At 36.0% G+C, this 15,181-nt stretch overlaps 1 protein-coding gene across 2 annotated transcripts in view; it reads right to left on the bottom strand.

The window, feature by feature from the left end:
• SP4 (Sp4 transcription factor) overlaps positions 1-15,181 on the bottom strand; it is a 79,219-nt gene that overhangs the window by 27,968 nt on the left and 36,070 nt on the right. For both annotated transcript variants that reach the window (XM_018047337.1, XM_018047338.1), the window contains exon 4: positions 7,779-8,007. In XM_018047337.1, coding sequence (XP_017902826.1) covers positions 7,779-8,007 — 229 coding nt within the window. The remainder of the gene's footprint in view (positions 1-7,778; positions 8,008-15,181) is intronic.

Genomic DNA, 15,181 nt, shown 5'->3' on the forward strand with positions numbered 1-15,181 from the left:
TTCAAAGAAGTAAAGGATATTACAATTAAAGCAGAAAAGCAAGGTATAATGACAATTTCACATCAAACAGAGAATATCAATAAAGAGCTAGAAATTATTTTTTAAAGAACCAATGAGAAATTCTTGAGATAAAAGGTAAAACTGAAATGAAAAATTCACAAGAGGGACTCAAAAGAAGGAAGAAATAGTGAAACTGAAGGCAGTTCACAGGAATTATGTCATCAATTCGAAAAGCAGACAAGAGACAGAACAAAGAAAAAACAATGTCAGAGAAATGAGGGACGCCAACATATCAATGAGAATACCAGGAGGAGAGAAGAGGGAAAAGGGGAACAGGTGATGAAGCAGAAAAAATATTCAAAGAAATAACAGCTGAAAACTTATGAAAAACATTAACCTATACTTTTAGGAAGCTCAACAAATTGCAGGTAGGATGAAGGTAGAGATCTACAAATATTGTACAGTAAAAGCATTGAAACCTGAAGACAAGGGCAAAATCTTGAACAGCAAGAAAGATTAAATGCTGGCTTCTCGGCAGAAACAATGGAAGTCAGAAGGCAGTGAGAAAACAGTCAAAGTACAAAAAACAAACACACACATAAAACCAGAAAGCCTCAAATGAGAATTCTATATCAAGCAAAGTTATCTTTCAAAAATGAAGGTGAAATAAAGATATTCCCAGATAAACCAAAAACTAAGAGAATCTGTTGCCAACAGACTTGCTTTGCAAGAAATATCAAAAGAAATTCCTTAAGCTGAAAGCAAGTGAAACCAGAAAGTAATTCAAATATATATAAAGAAACAAAAGTGCTCTAGCAAAGGAAATTATGTAATTATAAAGGATAGTTTGTGTATTTCTTCTCACTTGAATTAAAAAGCAATTTTATAAAACAGCATGTATAAAATGTATTGTCAAGCCTATAGAGAAACACAACGTATGCAACATACATATGCAACATAGTTGCCAAGCACAGCACAGAGGAGGTGGGTGGGAGCAAAGCCACATTGAACTATAAGGAAATGACCTCAAATTCAAGGGAATAGAGAACCAGAAATGATAAAGTTAACACAGCAAAAGCAATATATACATGCTCATTTTTCTCCACTTCTTTAAGAGATAAATTTATAGAAAGCAATAATTATAACAATGTATTGCGGGGTATGTAACACTTGCAATATCTACGTATAATAAAAATACCACAAAGAGAAGCAGAGATCTACATAGGGGGAAAATTTCTATAACTCACTGGAATTAAGTTACTATCAATCTTAAACTGACTATGATAAATTAAGCTATACATGGTAAGGCCTACAGCAACCATTAATGAAATATGTAAGTACAATGAAAAAAATCATTAATGAAATTAAAATGCTGTATTACAAATTAAGATGATATATTATTAATTTAATTCAAAAGAAAGCAGTAAAGGAGGGATAAAGGACATGAGACAGAAAACAAAATATAAAATGGCAGGCATAAATTTATTATGTCAATAATAATATAAAATGTGAATGGATTATATATATATTCATCAAAAGGTAGGTTCTGTCAGATTACATTTAAAACAATACAAGAGCCATTATGCAATGTCTCTAGCTGACACACTTTACACTTAAAGATACAAAAATACAAAGAAATTGAAAGTAAAAAGGTGGAAAAGGTCTCATGCAAACAACCACCACAAGAAAGCTGGAGTGACTATTCTTAGACAAAATTAGCTTTAAAACAAAAGACGCCACCTGTATGTCTTCTTTGGAGAAATGTCTATTTAGTTCTTTGGCCCATTTATTGATTGGGTCGTTTATTTTCCTGGAATTGAGCTGCAGAAGTTGCTTGTATATTTTTGAGATTAGTTGTTTGTCAGTTGCTTCATTTGCTATTATCTTCTCCCATTCAGAAGGCTGTCTTTTCACCTTGCTTATATTTTCCTTTGTTGTGCAGAAGCTTTTAATTTTAATTAGATCCCATTTGTTTACTTTTGCTTTTATTTCCAGAATTCTGGGAGGTGGATCATAGAGGATCCTGCTGTGATTTATGTCTGAGAGTGTTTTGCCTATGTTCTCCTCTAGGAGTTTTATAGTTTCTGATCTTACATTTAGATCTTTAATCCATTTTGAGTTTATTTTTGTGTACGGTGTTAGAAAGTGATCTAGTTTCATTCTTTTACAAGTGGTTGACCAGTTTTCCCAGCACCACTTGTTAAAGAGATTGTCTTTATATTCTTGCCTCCTTTGTCAAAGATAAGGTGTCCATATGTGTGTGGATTTATCTCTGGGCTTTCTATTTTCAGAATGGGAATTCTAACATGTATACTGTCATGTAAGAATTGAATCGCCAGTCCATGTCTGACGTAGGGTGCAGCTTGCTTGGGACTGGTGGGTGGGGATGACCCAGAGAGATGTTGTGGGGAGGGAGGTGGGAGGGGGGTTCATGTTTGGGAACGCATGTAAGAATTAAAGATTTTAAAATTAAAAAAATAAATAAATAAATAAAACAAAAGACGCTATTAGAAATGGAGAAATTTCTTAAGGATAAATGAGTCAATCCATTAGGAAGGTATAATAATTATAAACATACATTCACTTAAACAATAGAAACAAGAGAGGGCCAAAAGAGAAGTAAAAATGGACAGAAAATGAAAGGAGAAACAGATAATCCAATGCTAATAATTCCAAGTTTCAATTAACTTCAATATTTCCACAAAACAACTAGGAAGAAAATCAGTAAGGAAGTAAAAGACCTGAATAACACTATAAATGAATTAGATCTAACAGACATCCACAGAACACTTCATCCAACAGAAGCACTCTTCTCAAGTGCACATGGAATAAATACTCTTCATGATAGATCATACGCTACGATGTGAAACAAATTTCAATAAATTAAAAAAGACAGAAATAACAAAATTTTCTGATCACAATGAACTGAAACAAGAAATCACTTATAGGAGTAAACTGGGAAATTCATAAATACCTGGAAATTAAACAACATACTCCTAAAGAATCAGTAGGTCAAGGAAAAAATCAAAAGACACTGAGATGAAGGAAAACAAAAACACAACATACCAAAACTTGGGCCATACACATAAACTAATGCTCAGAGGAAAACTTAAAGCTGTAAATACCTATATTTAAAAAGATCTTACCTCAAGCATGTCAGAATGGCTATCATCCAAAAGACAATAACAAATAACAAATGTGGAGAAAAGGGAGCCTTCATGCACTGTTGTTGGGAATGTAAATTTGTATAGCTGCGATGGAAAACAGTATGGATACTCCTCAAAAACTTAAAAATAGAATGACCCTAAGCCCTGGAATGCCACTCCTAGGTATTTAACCAAAGAGAATGAAACACTAATTAGAAAAGATACAAACACCCTATGTTAACTGTATCATTATTCACAACAGCCAAGATACAGAAGCCACCACAACGCCCATCAATAGATGAGTGGATAAAATATATATATATATATATATATGAATATGTGTATACACACACAAATATAATATTACTCAGTCATCAAAAGGAAAGGAATCTTGCCATTTGTGACAATCCGGATGGACCTCGGTGGTACCACGCTAAATGAAGAAAGTCAGAAAAAGACAAATACTGAATGCTTTTACTTATATGAGGAATCAAAAAAAGTAAACAAATTAACAAACATAACAAAATAGAAACATAGTTATAGATAAAGAGAACAAAGGGGTGGCTGCCAGAGTGGGAGAGGGGAAAATGAGGCGAGGGAGACTGAGAGGCACAAGCTTCCAGTTAAAAAAGTAAATGGGTCAAGGGGATGGAATAGTCAATGTGAGGAATATGGTCAATAGCTATGCAATAATTTTGTACAGTGATATATCACAGAATTGTGATTATTGTGAAACGTACACAAACTGTTCAGTCACTAAGCTTCATCTGGCTCTCTGCAACCCTATGGACTGTGCACACCAGGCTGCCCCGTCCTTCACCACTACCAGGAATCTACTCAAACTCATGTCCACTGAATTAGTGATGTCATCCAACCATCTCCTCCTCTGTCGCCCTCTTCTCTTCCTACCCTCAATTTTCCCAGCACCAGGGTCTTTTCCAGTGAGTCAGCTCTTCACATCAGGTGGCCAAAGTATTGGTGCACCAGCATCAATCCTTTCAATGAATATTCAGGGTTGATTAACTTTATTTTTTTTTTTTAATTTTATTTTTAATTTTTTTATTTTTTTTTAAATTTTAAAATCTTTAATTATTGAATGGTCTAATCTCCTTGCAGTCCAAGGCACAACCACAGTTAGAAAACATCAATTCTTCCGCACTCAGACTTCTTTATGGTCCAACTCTCATATCCAAACATGACTACAGGAAAAACCATAGTTTTGACTATACAGACCTTGATTCACTATATTGTAAAACAGGAACTAACATATAGTGTTGTAGGTCAATTATACCTCAAAAGCAAACAAACTTACAGAAAAAAAGAGATCAAATTTGTGGTTACCAGAGGATGGGGAAATGGATCAAAGCAGTCAGAAGGTATAAACTTCCAGTTCTAAGATAACTAAGTACTAGGATGTAATACATGATAAATATAATTAACACTGCTACATATTATATATGAAAATTGTTAAGACAGTAAATCCTAAGAATCCTCATTGCAAGGAAATTTTTTTCCTATTTAATTTTACAGCTATATAAGATGATGTTCACTCAACTTATTATGATAACCTTTTCATGACATATTAAGCCATATTATTATGCTGTACACTTTACATTTATACAGTGCTGTATGTCAATTATATCTCAGCAAAACTGGAAGGAGAAAAGATCATAAATAACCTATCTTTTCATCTTAAGACAATGAAAACAGCAAATTAAATCTGAAATAAAGCAAGCAGAAGAAAGAAAATAATAAAGAAAAGAGCAGAAACTAATGAATTAGAGAATACAAAAACAGTAAGCAAAGAAAAAAATGAATGGAACCAAAAGCTAATTCTTTGAAAAGGTCAACTAAACTTACAGCTGTTAGGGGGACTAACAAAGAAAAAGAGAGAGAGAGAGAAGACTCAAATTACTAGAATCAGAAATGAAAAAGGGAACATCACTACCAACCTCACAGAAATAAAAACGATTATATGGGAATACCAAGAACAATTGTATGCCAATTACTTAAAAACTAGCAGATGAACAAATTCTTAGAAATATACAAAGTACCAAGCTGACTCAAGAACAAGATACAATTCAAAACAAGTAAACAGGATGAATTAGCAGTCAAAAAAGTATTCACAGGAAAAGCCCAGGATCAGTGAGCTTCACAGGTTCATAAACACTTTTAAAAATTAATGCAAGTTCTTCACACTCTTCCAAAAAAAATCAAACTGGAGAGAAGACTTCCCAATGAATATTCTTCCCAATGAACATCCTTCCAATAAATATCTGGGGTTGACTTCATGTCAATCCCCAAGGAAATCAACTCTGAATATTCAATGGAAGGACTGATGCTGAAGCTGCAGCTCCAAAACTTTGGCCATCTGATGCAAAAAGCTGACTTTTGAAAAGACCCTGATGCTGGGAAAGACTGAAGGCAAAAGGAGAAGGCGGCAGCAGAGGACGATCTCTGTTGAGATACTATCACCAGTTCAACGGACATGAATTTGAGCAAACTCCAGGAGATAGTGAAGGACAGAGGAGTCTGGCATGCTGCAGTTCACAGGGTTGCAGAGTCAGACATGACTTAGTGACTGAACACCACCACGAACTCTTTCAAAAAATGTTCTGGACAAGAAAACTTCCCAACTCATTCCAAGAAGCCAATAATACCCTTGCCAAAACCAAAGAAATTATAAGAAAACCACAAACCGATATCACTCATGGACATGGATGTAAAAATCCCCAACAAAATAGTGAAAAACCAAATCCAGGAACATATAAACAGAATTACATAGCATGACCAAGTTGTATTTATCCTGCAAGTGCAAAAGTACTTTAACATCTGACAATCAGTTAATGTAATATAATATACTGATATAATAAAAAAACAAAACTACATGATCATCTCAACAGGTGAAGAAAAGCATCCGACACAATCAAAATGCTTTCATACTGGGTGAGCTGGAAGACTCATATGCCCAAATGTTAAAAGTTACCACAAAGCCAAAATCATCAACACAGTGTGGTATTGGTATAGAGACAGACATACAGATCACTGAAATAGAACTGAGTCTAGAAATAAATCTATATGTCTGTGATCAACTGATTTTTGACAAGGGTGCCAAAACTATTCAATGAATGAGGAAGGAATAGTTTTTTAACAAATCGTGTTAGATGAACCCTTACTTCACATCATTTACAAAAATTAACCCCCAAATGGACAAAAGACCTAAATGTAACAACAAAAACTATAAAACTCTTATAGGAAAACATCAGATTTGAGACATCAGATATGGCAATGGATTCTTAGATATGACACCAAAAGCAGAAGCATCCAAAAACAAGACTGGACTTCACAATTAAACACTTTTCTGCTTCAAAGGATACTAAAAAAGGGAAGTGAAAAGACAACTCACAGACTGAAAAAAAAATTTATTTCAAATCATATCTCTGATAAGGAACCTGTATCAAGAATATATAAAGAACTACTCATACTATAATTCAATAATAAATAATTAAAATGAACGTGAGATCTTAATAGAGAATTCTCTGAAGAAGACACACAAATGGCCAATAGTGCACACACAAAAGCATACTCTATACTATTTGTCATCATGGAAATGCAAATCAAAAACAAAAACTTGTGTAAGTATTTGCGTGCGTGCCTGCTTAGTTGCTAAGTTGTGTCTGATTCTTTGTGGCCCCACAGACTGTAGCCAGCCAGGATTCTCTGTCCAGGGGATTTTCCAGGCAAGAACACTGGAGTGGGATGCCATTCCATAACTCCAGGGGATCTTCCTGACCCAAGGATCACACCTGTGTCTCCTGTACTGCAGGCAGACTCTTTACAGCTGCTGAGCCACTGAGGAAGCCCATACGTAACACATATAAGAATATTTATAGCAGCATAACAGCCAACAGATGGAGAAATTCCAGTCCACCAACTGATGAATGGGTAAGTAAAATCCTGTTTTATCTATAAAATGGAATATTCTATTCAGTAAAAAGAATGAAATACTGACATATGCAACAGCACAGATAAACTTTGAAAACATACAAAGTAGATGAAATCAGTCACAAAAACCACAGATTATGTGCTTCCCTTTACATGAATGTCTAGAAAAGGCAAAACTGTAGACAGAAATTAGTTCAGTGGTTGCCTCAAGCTGGGAGGGATGAGGGAGTGATGGCTAAAAAATACAGAATTTGTTGTCAGGGGAATAAAATTGTTCTAAAATTGTGGTTATGGATGTACAACTCTGTGAATACATTAAAAACCATTGAAATGTACAGCTTAAATGAGTGAATCATATGGTATGTAAGTTTTACATCAATATAGTTGTTTTAAAATTTTACAAAATAAATGAAAAAAGAAAACCATTAAGACAAAGTATAAGATACATGGTAAAGAACCACTGAAATCCCATTCCTAGAATAGTTCTATTCAATTCCTTTCATAACAATATTATATCTCAACTCTTGGGTTATAAAGCTAGTGATGTTCCAACAGTCAAAGCACTCAGCCAATGGCTTGGTTTTAACTAACATCCTACGTGCCTTCATTACATGTAACTGTTCATTACATCTTAGTTATTATTATACTAGTCTCCACGGAGTTGGGTGGTGGCAACAGAGCATTTACCTTCCTTCTCCTTCCCTACAATTAGGACAGGAACAGGCAACTCTTCGAAGTCTCTTGCCAGGCTGCACTTCTTGATCAGAAGCCTGCTGGCCTTGCTGCAAATGCACTTGTGTGAGTTGGTCAGGACTAACAGCACCTATCGTTGCATTAGCAATTCCTCCAACTGCTACAGTTACAGGAGCTATGGTAGCTTGTTGGACTTTCACTCCATCTTGTCCTTGCTGCTGACCTAAAAATGAGAGGGGAAAAAGAGTATTACAATGTTTTTATATTCCTAAAAAAAGGATTAAAAAGATTTCCATATGGACACTTAAAAACTATGATATTTATTTTAACAGATAATCTGTGTAAAGTACAAAAGCAAAAGTGTTAACGATTTATACTATGTCAATCCCCCTAAAATTTAATATTATAACCTTAGCAGCTCAGGCTGCCTCTATATCTGGTTGATGGGACCATACATAAGTCATTAAATCCTCTTGGGGCTTAATTTCTCCATCTACAAAAAGAAGACTAATAATCCTCACAACTTACCTACCTCACAGAATTGTTGTGAGGATCTATGAGACACTATTTAAGATCCTTGGATGAAAGATGTTACATAAATAGAAAGTATTATTATTACCATTTTCACAGTCAGCAACATACCTCATTCACTCCATGAAATCACAAGAGTAAAAAGTAACTGAACAAAGGATTTAGTTTTATGGACATTTCTCATTCCTAAATACTTTAAATTAAGCAAACAACTCTTTATTGATAAGTCTTTTTATTAAGTAGCTATTAACTAAATGCAAAACCATGCATGATTATTAGATTCTATCACTAAAACCATAGATTTTTCTCTGGTGCTCAAACAAATTGAGCTCATTCCCTTCTTAGGGCCTTTGCACACACTCTCCAGTCTGGGCCAAGATGCCTCTGCACCCAGATCTTTGCACAACTGACTCCTTAGTAACAGTCTGATCATAGTTCAAATCTCTCCTCTTTAGAAAATGCCATTCCTGACCACAACATCTAAAATAGCTTCCCCTCAGTCTGTTTCTGTTTCATCATCAAGTTTTGTCTTATTTAAATTATCGTGTCTTTTATTATTTTTTCTGTCTTCACCTCACTCCTGGATGTTACAGGTCACGGGAACAGAAATCCTGCCTGTTATGTTCACATAAAATATGTTCACATAACATATGTTATGTATCCTCAGATGTAGGACAGAGCCCAACACACAGCAGCCACTCAACTGCTGTTCAGTCCCTGAGTTGTGTCTGACTCTTTGCGACCCTATGGACTGCAGCATGCCAGGCCTCTCTGTCCCTGACCTTCTCCCCGAGTTTGCCCAGGTTCCTGCCCATTCCATCAGTGATGCCATTCCAGCCATCTCATCCTCTGTTGTCCCCTTCTACTGCCCTCAATCTTTCCCAGCATCAGGGACTTTTCCAATAAGTCAGCTATTTGCATCAGATGAACAAAATACTGGTCAATTTAACATAAGCCACTCAATAACATAAGCTTAATGAAGAACATTTTAAAAGAAGAAAACATTTTAATGCCATTCTGATCATACCACTTCCATGCTCAATAAAACTCTCATTTGTTCCCCACTGACCAGTCTGCCATTTAAAGGACTCTACCACAGGGACTTGGCTCCTGACTCACTAATTTCTTCCTAATGGCCAAATCCAAAGTGCACTGTCTCAATGCATATTGGTAAGACTGCACTGCTGCATGTTACACCACTGACCACGCCATCCTTAAAACTTGGCTGTTGGAGCCAGGTCCCTACATCTTCAGAAGCTTGTCCTCTGTTAGCTCTCCCTAGCAGCACTTAAACCTAAGCTGACATCACATTCTTAACAGATTTACCTACACTCCTTTATTCCTCACTGCTCATTCTCTTCTTAAACTACTGAAATTAGGTGTCTGACCCATCGCTCTGCTAAAATGATGATGGAACGAACAATTTCTCTGACGGTAAACCCCAAATACTCTTCCCTTTGTTCTTATTTCACCACTGGAGCACCTGCGGCTGCTAATCCTACCCTCTTCTTGAAATGCTCTCCCCGTGCTTCTCTGATTCTACTCACCACTGGCGTTCCTCCGACTTCTCTAACAATTCCCACATAATTCCAACTTCTCATTCTAACTTGCTCCTCTGGTTACTCACCCACTTTCATAATTTTTACTACTATCTATAAGCTGATGTCTCCCAAAACTGTACATTTATGCTCAAATACATCTCGTGAGTATCATAATCTTGTTATCTGCCAAGGAACATTTCCACCCAGATTTCTCACAGGCAGTCTTTCTAGGAATGAGACAGGTTATCCCACAAAAATGGTGGTCCAATCTACCATTTTCTCTTGCTTGATTATCACAACAGCTTCCTAACTGCTCTCCTGATCACCACTGTTCTCTGTAAGTGCATCTTAACACAGTTTCCAGAACCATTCACTGTAATAGGAGTACTCTGTAATAGTCAAAAAGAATGAAAATCTTTATGTACTAACCCAAATAAACCTCTAAAAATATATAGCTGAATTAAAGGAAGTTACTTGATTTTTACATTCAGTTCAGTTCAGTTGCTCAGTTGTGTCCGACTTTATTTCCTACACTGATTTTTACACTCACAAATAAATTGGAAAAAATCTGAAACGATATATAACAAATTGATTAAGAATGCTTTCTTCTAAAAGGGCATCTGAGATTGGAGTGTAGTTAGCAGGAGTGTTGGTCTTACTTAAACTAGATGCACTTTTTTTTAAACAAAGAAAATGTTTCCATATATTACTAACATATTAAAAACTAATTTTAAAGGAAAAATCCTGCTAGTAATTAACAGACCCAATCTGGAACTTCATTATTGCCTTCATCTGCATTTATTTGATTCCCAATAGAACTGAACATGTTTTTCAAATACATATTGGCCATTTGAATATCCTTTCTGAATTGTGTGTTCCTATCCTTTGCCGTTTATCTACTATGGCTTTTTTCCTTTTGTGTAGCTTCTTAATAAAGGAGCCTCTTTGTTTTGCTTAAAATATTTTCTATGATGTATAAATTTTAACCACACACATTAAAAACAAAGGACATAAGGCTTGGTCAAGCCTTGTGAAGTCAGCTATAAATGACATTTTAAAAAACACTGATGTCTTCACAACAGTTAAACACAATAGGAGCACATGGGGGAAAGTAGAAACGGTAAAAGATGAGGTACAACCTTATTGCCCATTTCTTTGGACTGTACTGATTTGATTCTTTTAGTATTTCATACTATCCCTTTGAGGGAAAGAGGACAGAAAATATTTTTGTTTTATAAATGAGAATATAATCTAATTGGTCCTTATTTCTTCTTAGGGGAAAAATAATTTGTCAACTTTTGTTTTTTTTTTTTTAGTGAGTGATAGGTAACATTACTGTGTAGGTAAAATAGACCTATACTTTTGAAAAGTAAAAGAAGTCCCAATTATCTTATCTGTAAAAAAAATTAATCCAACTACCAATACACTGAAAATGATCTATTTAATAGCAGTTAATAATAATTTAATAATAATGAAGAAGCAGGTTCAAAATACCATTTTAAGTACATGTGTCTCATAACTATGTTTTTACACACAGTCTACAATGTAAGATTATCTACTAGAATTAATCAAGAAAAATAAAAATTGTTGACTTCTGTACTATAAAACTTGCTGTGGAGGGCTAGATGGACTTCTTACTGTTCTGAATAACTTCAAAAGGTTTCTTAAATCAGCCTATTTTTGCTTATTTTCTCTACAAATTAAACTTACAGTCCGTCTAAACAAAAGCCTCTGAAGGAAAGAAGGTATGTCTCCTTACATTGATGCAAACAATTTTCAGCAGCTACACTCTGAAACAGGGTTTATTATAATAAAACAGACAAGAAGGCTGTGCATTCCTAAACATAAAAAGATAACCAGGTATGTCTATGATTGAGGAGGTGGGGTAGAGATGGAGAAAAGAAATGGGAAGTGACTGCTAATGTGTCACGGGTTTCTCTATGAGGTTATGAAAATGTCTAAAATTATATCACGGTGATGGATGCAGTTCTTTGAATACACACTCTAAAAGCCACTGAATGTAAACTTTAGATGCCTGTACTATACGATATATGAATCAAACATCAATAAAGCTGTTAAAAATTAAAAATTCTACTATTGGTTTTAAGTCTGTTTAAACTAGTTGATTCTCACTTGGCAGTATTTTTATCTTACAGGGGATATTTGGTAACGTCAAAAGATATTTTTAGATATCTCTCCCATCAGGAAGCTTCCACATGCCTCTCATCCATCAGAGGGCAGAATGAAAACCACAATCACAGAAAACTAACTAAACTGATCACAGCCTTGTCTAACTCAATAAAACTATAAGCCATGCCATATAGGGCCATCCAAGACAGACGGGTCATGGTGGAGAGTTCTGACAAAACGTGGTCCACTGGAAAAGGGAATGGCAAACCACTTGAGTATTCCTGCCTTGCAAATCCCATGAACAGTATGAAAAGGCAAAGATATGACACTGAAAGATGAAGGTTGGAAGGTGCCCAATATGCTACTGGAAAAGAGTGGAGAAATAATTCCAGAAAGAATGAAGAGACGGAGCCAAAGTGAAAACACCACCCAGTTGTGGATGTGATTGGTGATAGAAGTTAATTCCAGTGCAGTAAAGAACAATATTGCTTAGGAACCTGGAGTGTTACATCCATGAATCAAGGTAAATTGGAAGTGGTCAAACAGGAGATGGCAAGAGAGAACATCGACATTCTAGTAATCAGTAAACTAAAATGGATTGGAAAAGGCGAATTTAACTCAGACGACCATTATATCTACTACTGTGGGCAAGGATCCCTTAGAATAAATGGAGTAGTCCTCACAGTCAATAAGAGTTCGAAATGCAGTAATTGGGTACAATCTCAAAAATAACAGAACAATCTCTGTTGGTTTCCAATAGTATCACAGTAACCCAAGTCTATGCCCCAACCACTAATGCCAAAGAGGCTGAAGTGGGTGAAGGGTTCTATGATGACCTACAAGACCTTATAGAACTAACACCAAAAAAAGATGTCCTTTTTCATCACAGGGGACTGGAATGCAAAAGTAGGAAGTCAAGAGATAACTGGAGTAATAGGCATGTTTGACCTTGGAGTACAAAATGAAGCAGGGCAAAGGCTAACAGAGTTTTGCCAAGAGCAAAAAAAGTTATGACCAACCTATAGAGCATATTAAAAAGCAGAGACATTACTTTGTCAACAAAGGTCTGTTTTGTCAAGGCTATGGTTTTTCCAGTGGTCATGTATAGATGTGAGAGTTGGACTATAAAGAAAGCTGAGCGCCGAAGAATTGATGCTTATGAACTGTGGTATTGGAGAACTCTTGAGAGCTCCTCGGACTACAAGGAGGTCCAACCAGTCCATCCTAAAGGAGATCAGTCCTGAATGTTCATTGGAAGAACTCATGTTGAATCTGAAACTCCAGTACTTTGACCACCTGATGCAAAGAGCTGACTCATTGGAAAAGACCCTGATGCTGGGAAAGATTGAGGGCAGGAGGAGAAGGGGATGACAGAGGATGAGATGGTTGGATGGCATCACCGACTCAATGGACATGGGTTTGGGTAAACTCTGGGAGTTGGTGATGGACAGGGAGGCCTGGCATATTGGGGTTCATGGGGTCTCAAAGAGTTGGACACATGAGCAACTGAACTGAATTGACACCAGGAAAAGAAGATTAAGAGTATTCTAGTAACTGGAAAGATTTCTCTCTTAGCGTATACTTAAAACAAAACAAAACAGTATTTGAGTAAAGTCAGTCCTGTGAATCCTAAGTTTACGCATTCAATTCAATTTCTCTAGAATCAGAACCTGAAAACCCTCCTGAAATTGCAAAGCTATAAGCTAAGTCATAGATCAATTTTTCTATCAAAGAACACTTTAGGAAGCCCCACCCTAAAAGAGGAAAATTACTACACCATCTTAAATAAGTGTATATACATACTTCAGTAATTCATTAATAATAAGTACATTTCTCTTTAAATGTTAGTTATTTCTATGTACCCTGTCCCTTATCTAGACTAACAGGACCACTCTTTCAAGTCCTTGTCTGTATAAGGAAAAGTTTATGCTGTAGAAACCCTTCCCAGTAAGCAAGCAACTGACCCCAGAAGGAATGGAGTATTTTCTTTAAACAGAATCTATTTCTTTAAGAAAAATTCTCATTTTCCCTCATTCCATTCATTCTTTATTGAAACATACTAATGTAAGAGGGTGGTGGAAAAAGTCAAAGGAAAACTGGACTACTACTATATAGAATGTTAATAGTTTTTAAAGATGTAAAACTTTTTTCAGTCCTTCCGAGGTAAAAGAATCACTACAGGTAGGCCTGAACTGATAGGATCTCTATCACAAACTTTATCCCACATTAGGCTCTCACCTCCTGAAAACAAAACATATTAGTCTTAATAACCTGAAAAATCTGCAACTGGAAACCTCTGAGGACAGGAAAAAGAGTGCACAATCAAATCTGAGTCTCGGGAAAACGCTGGAATGTCAAGTATGTGACAGAGAAGCTAGAGGCAGACAAGCCAGTTAAGAAGAACCTATTTACCTTCTAGATGATGAACACAGAAAAGACTCAATATAAGAAAAATAATTATAAAATATAAAACATATAAAAATATATAGATACACAAAATATTAAAAATATAAAATATTAAAAAAAATAGTAACAAAAAATGGTTGCTATCACTTAGTGAAAACTCTCCTGTGCTCTAAAGTGTTAGTCGCTCAGTTGTGTCCGACTCTTTGCAACCCCATGGACTGTATGTAGCCTGCTAGACTCCTCCAACCATGGCATCTTCCAGGCAAGAGTACTGGAGTGGGTTGCCATTTCCTTCTCCAGGGGATCTTCCCAACCCAGGGATCGAACCCAGGTCTCCCACACTGCAGGCAGACTCTTTACCAACTGAGCTACCAGGGAAGCCTAAGGACTGTGCTCTTTCTAAGCACTGTGCAAACCACTTTATATTTATTATCTCATTAAAGTAACATGATTATTACCATTTTACAGATGTGGACATCTTATCCAGAAAAACACTTGATTGGCATCTAGGTGGTAAAACCAAAATGTGAATCAATGTCTGTCTAATTCTAAAGTTCAGGCATAAAGCTACAAACCTTAGTGATTTTAGCCACACTACATCACTACAAACTCTGGCTAAGATTAAGTCGGTCCTTAAGAATCCTGGTCTGGGTCACAAGGAAGAGAATGAGCCCATCAACTGAGATAAAGGAATTAAGAAGGGAAGCAGGTCAGGAAAGGAAAATCAGCTCTATGCTCAAGGCATCTCCTACAAGCAGAACCTCAGCTCCAACTCCGTCATCAATTAGA

This window comes from Capra hircus, chromosome 4 (genome assembly GCF_001704415.2).
Source record: "Capra hircus breed San Clemente chromosome 4, ASM170441v1, whole genome shotgun sequence".
In the NCBI taxonomy this organism is placed as follows: domain Eukaryota; kingdom Metazoa; phylum Chordata; class Mammalia; order Artiodactyla; family Bovidae; genus Capra; species Capra hircus.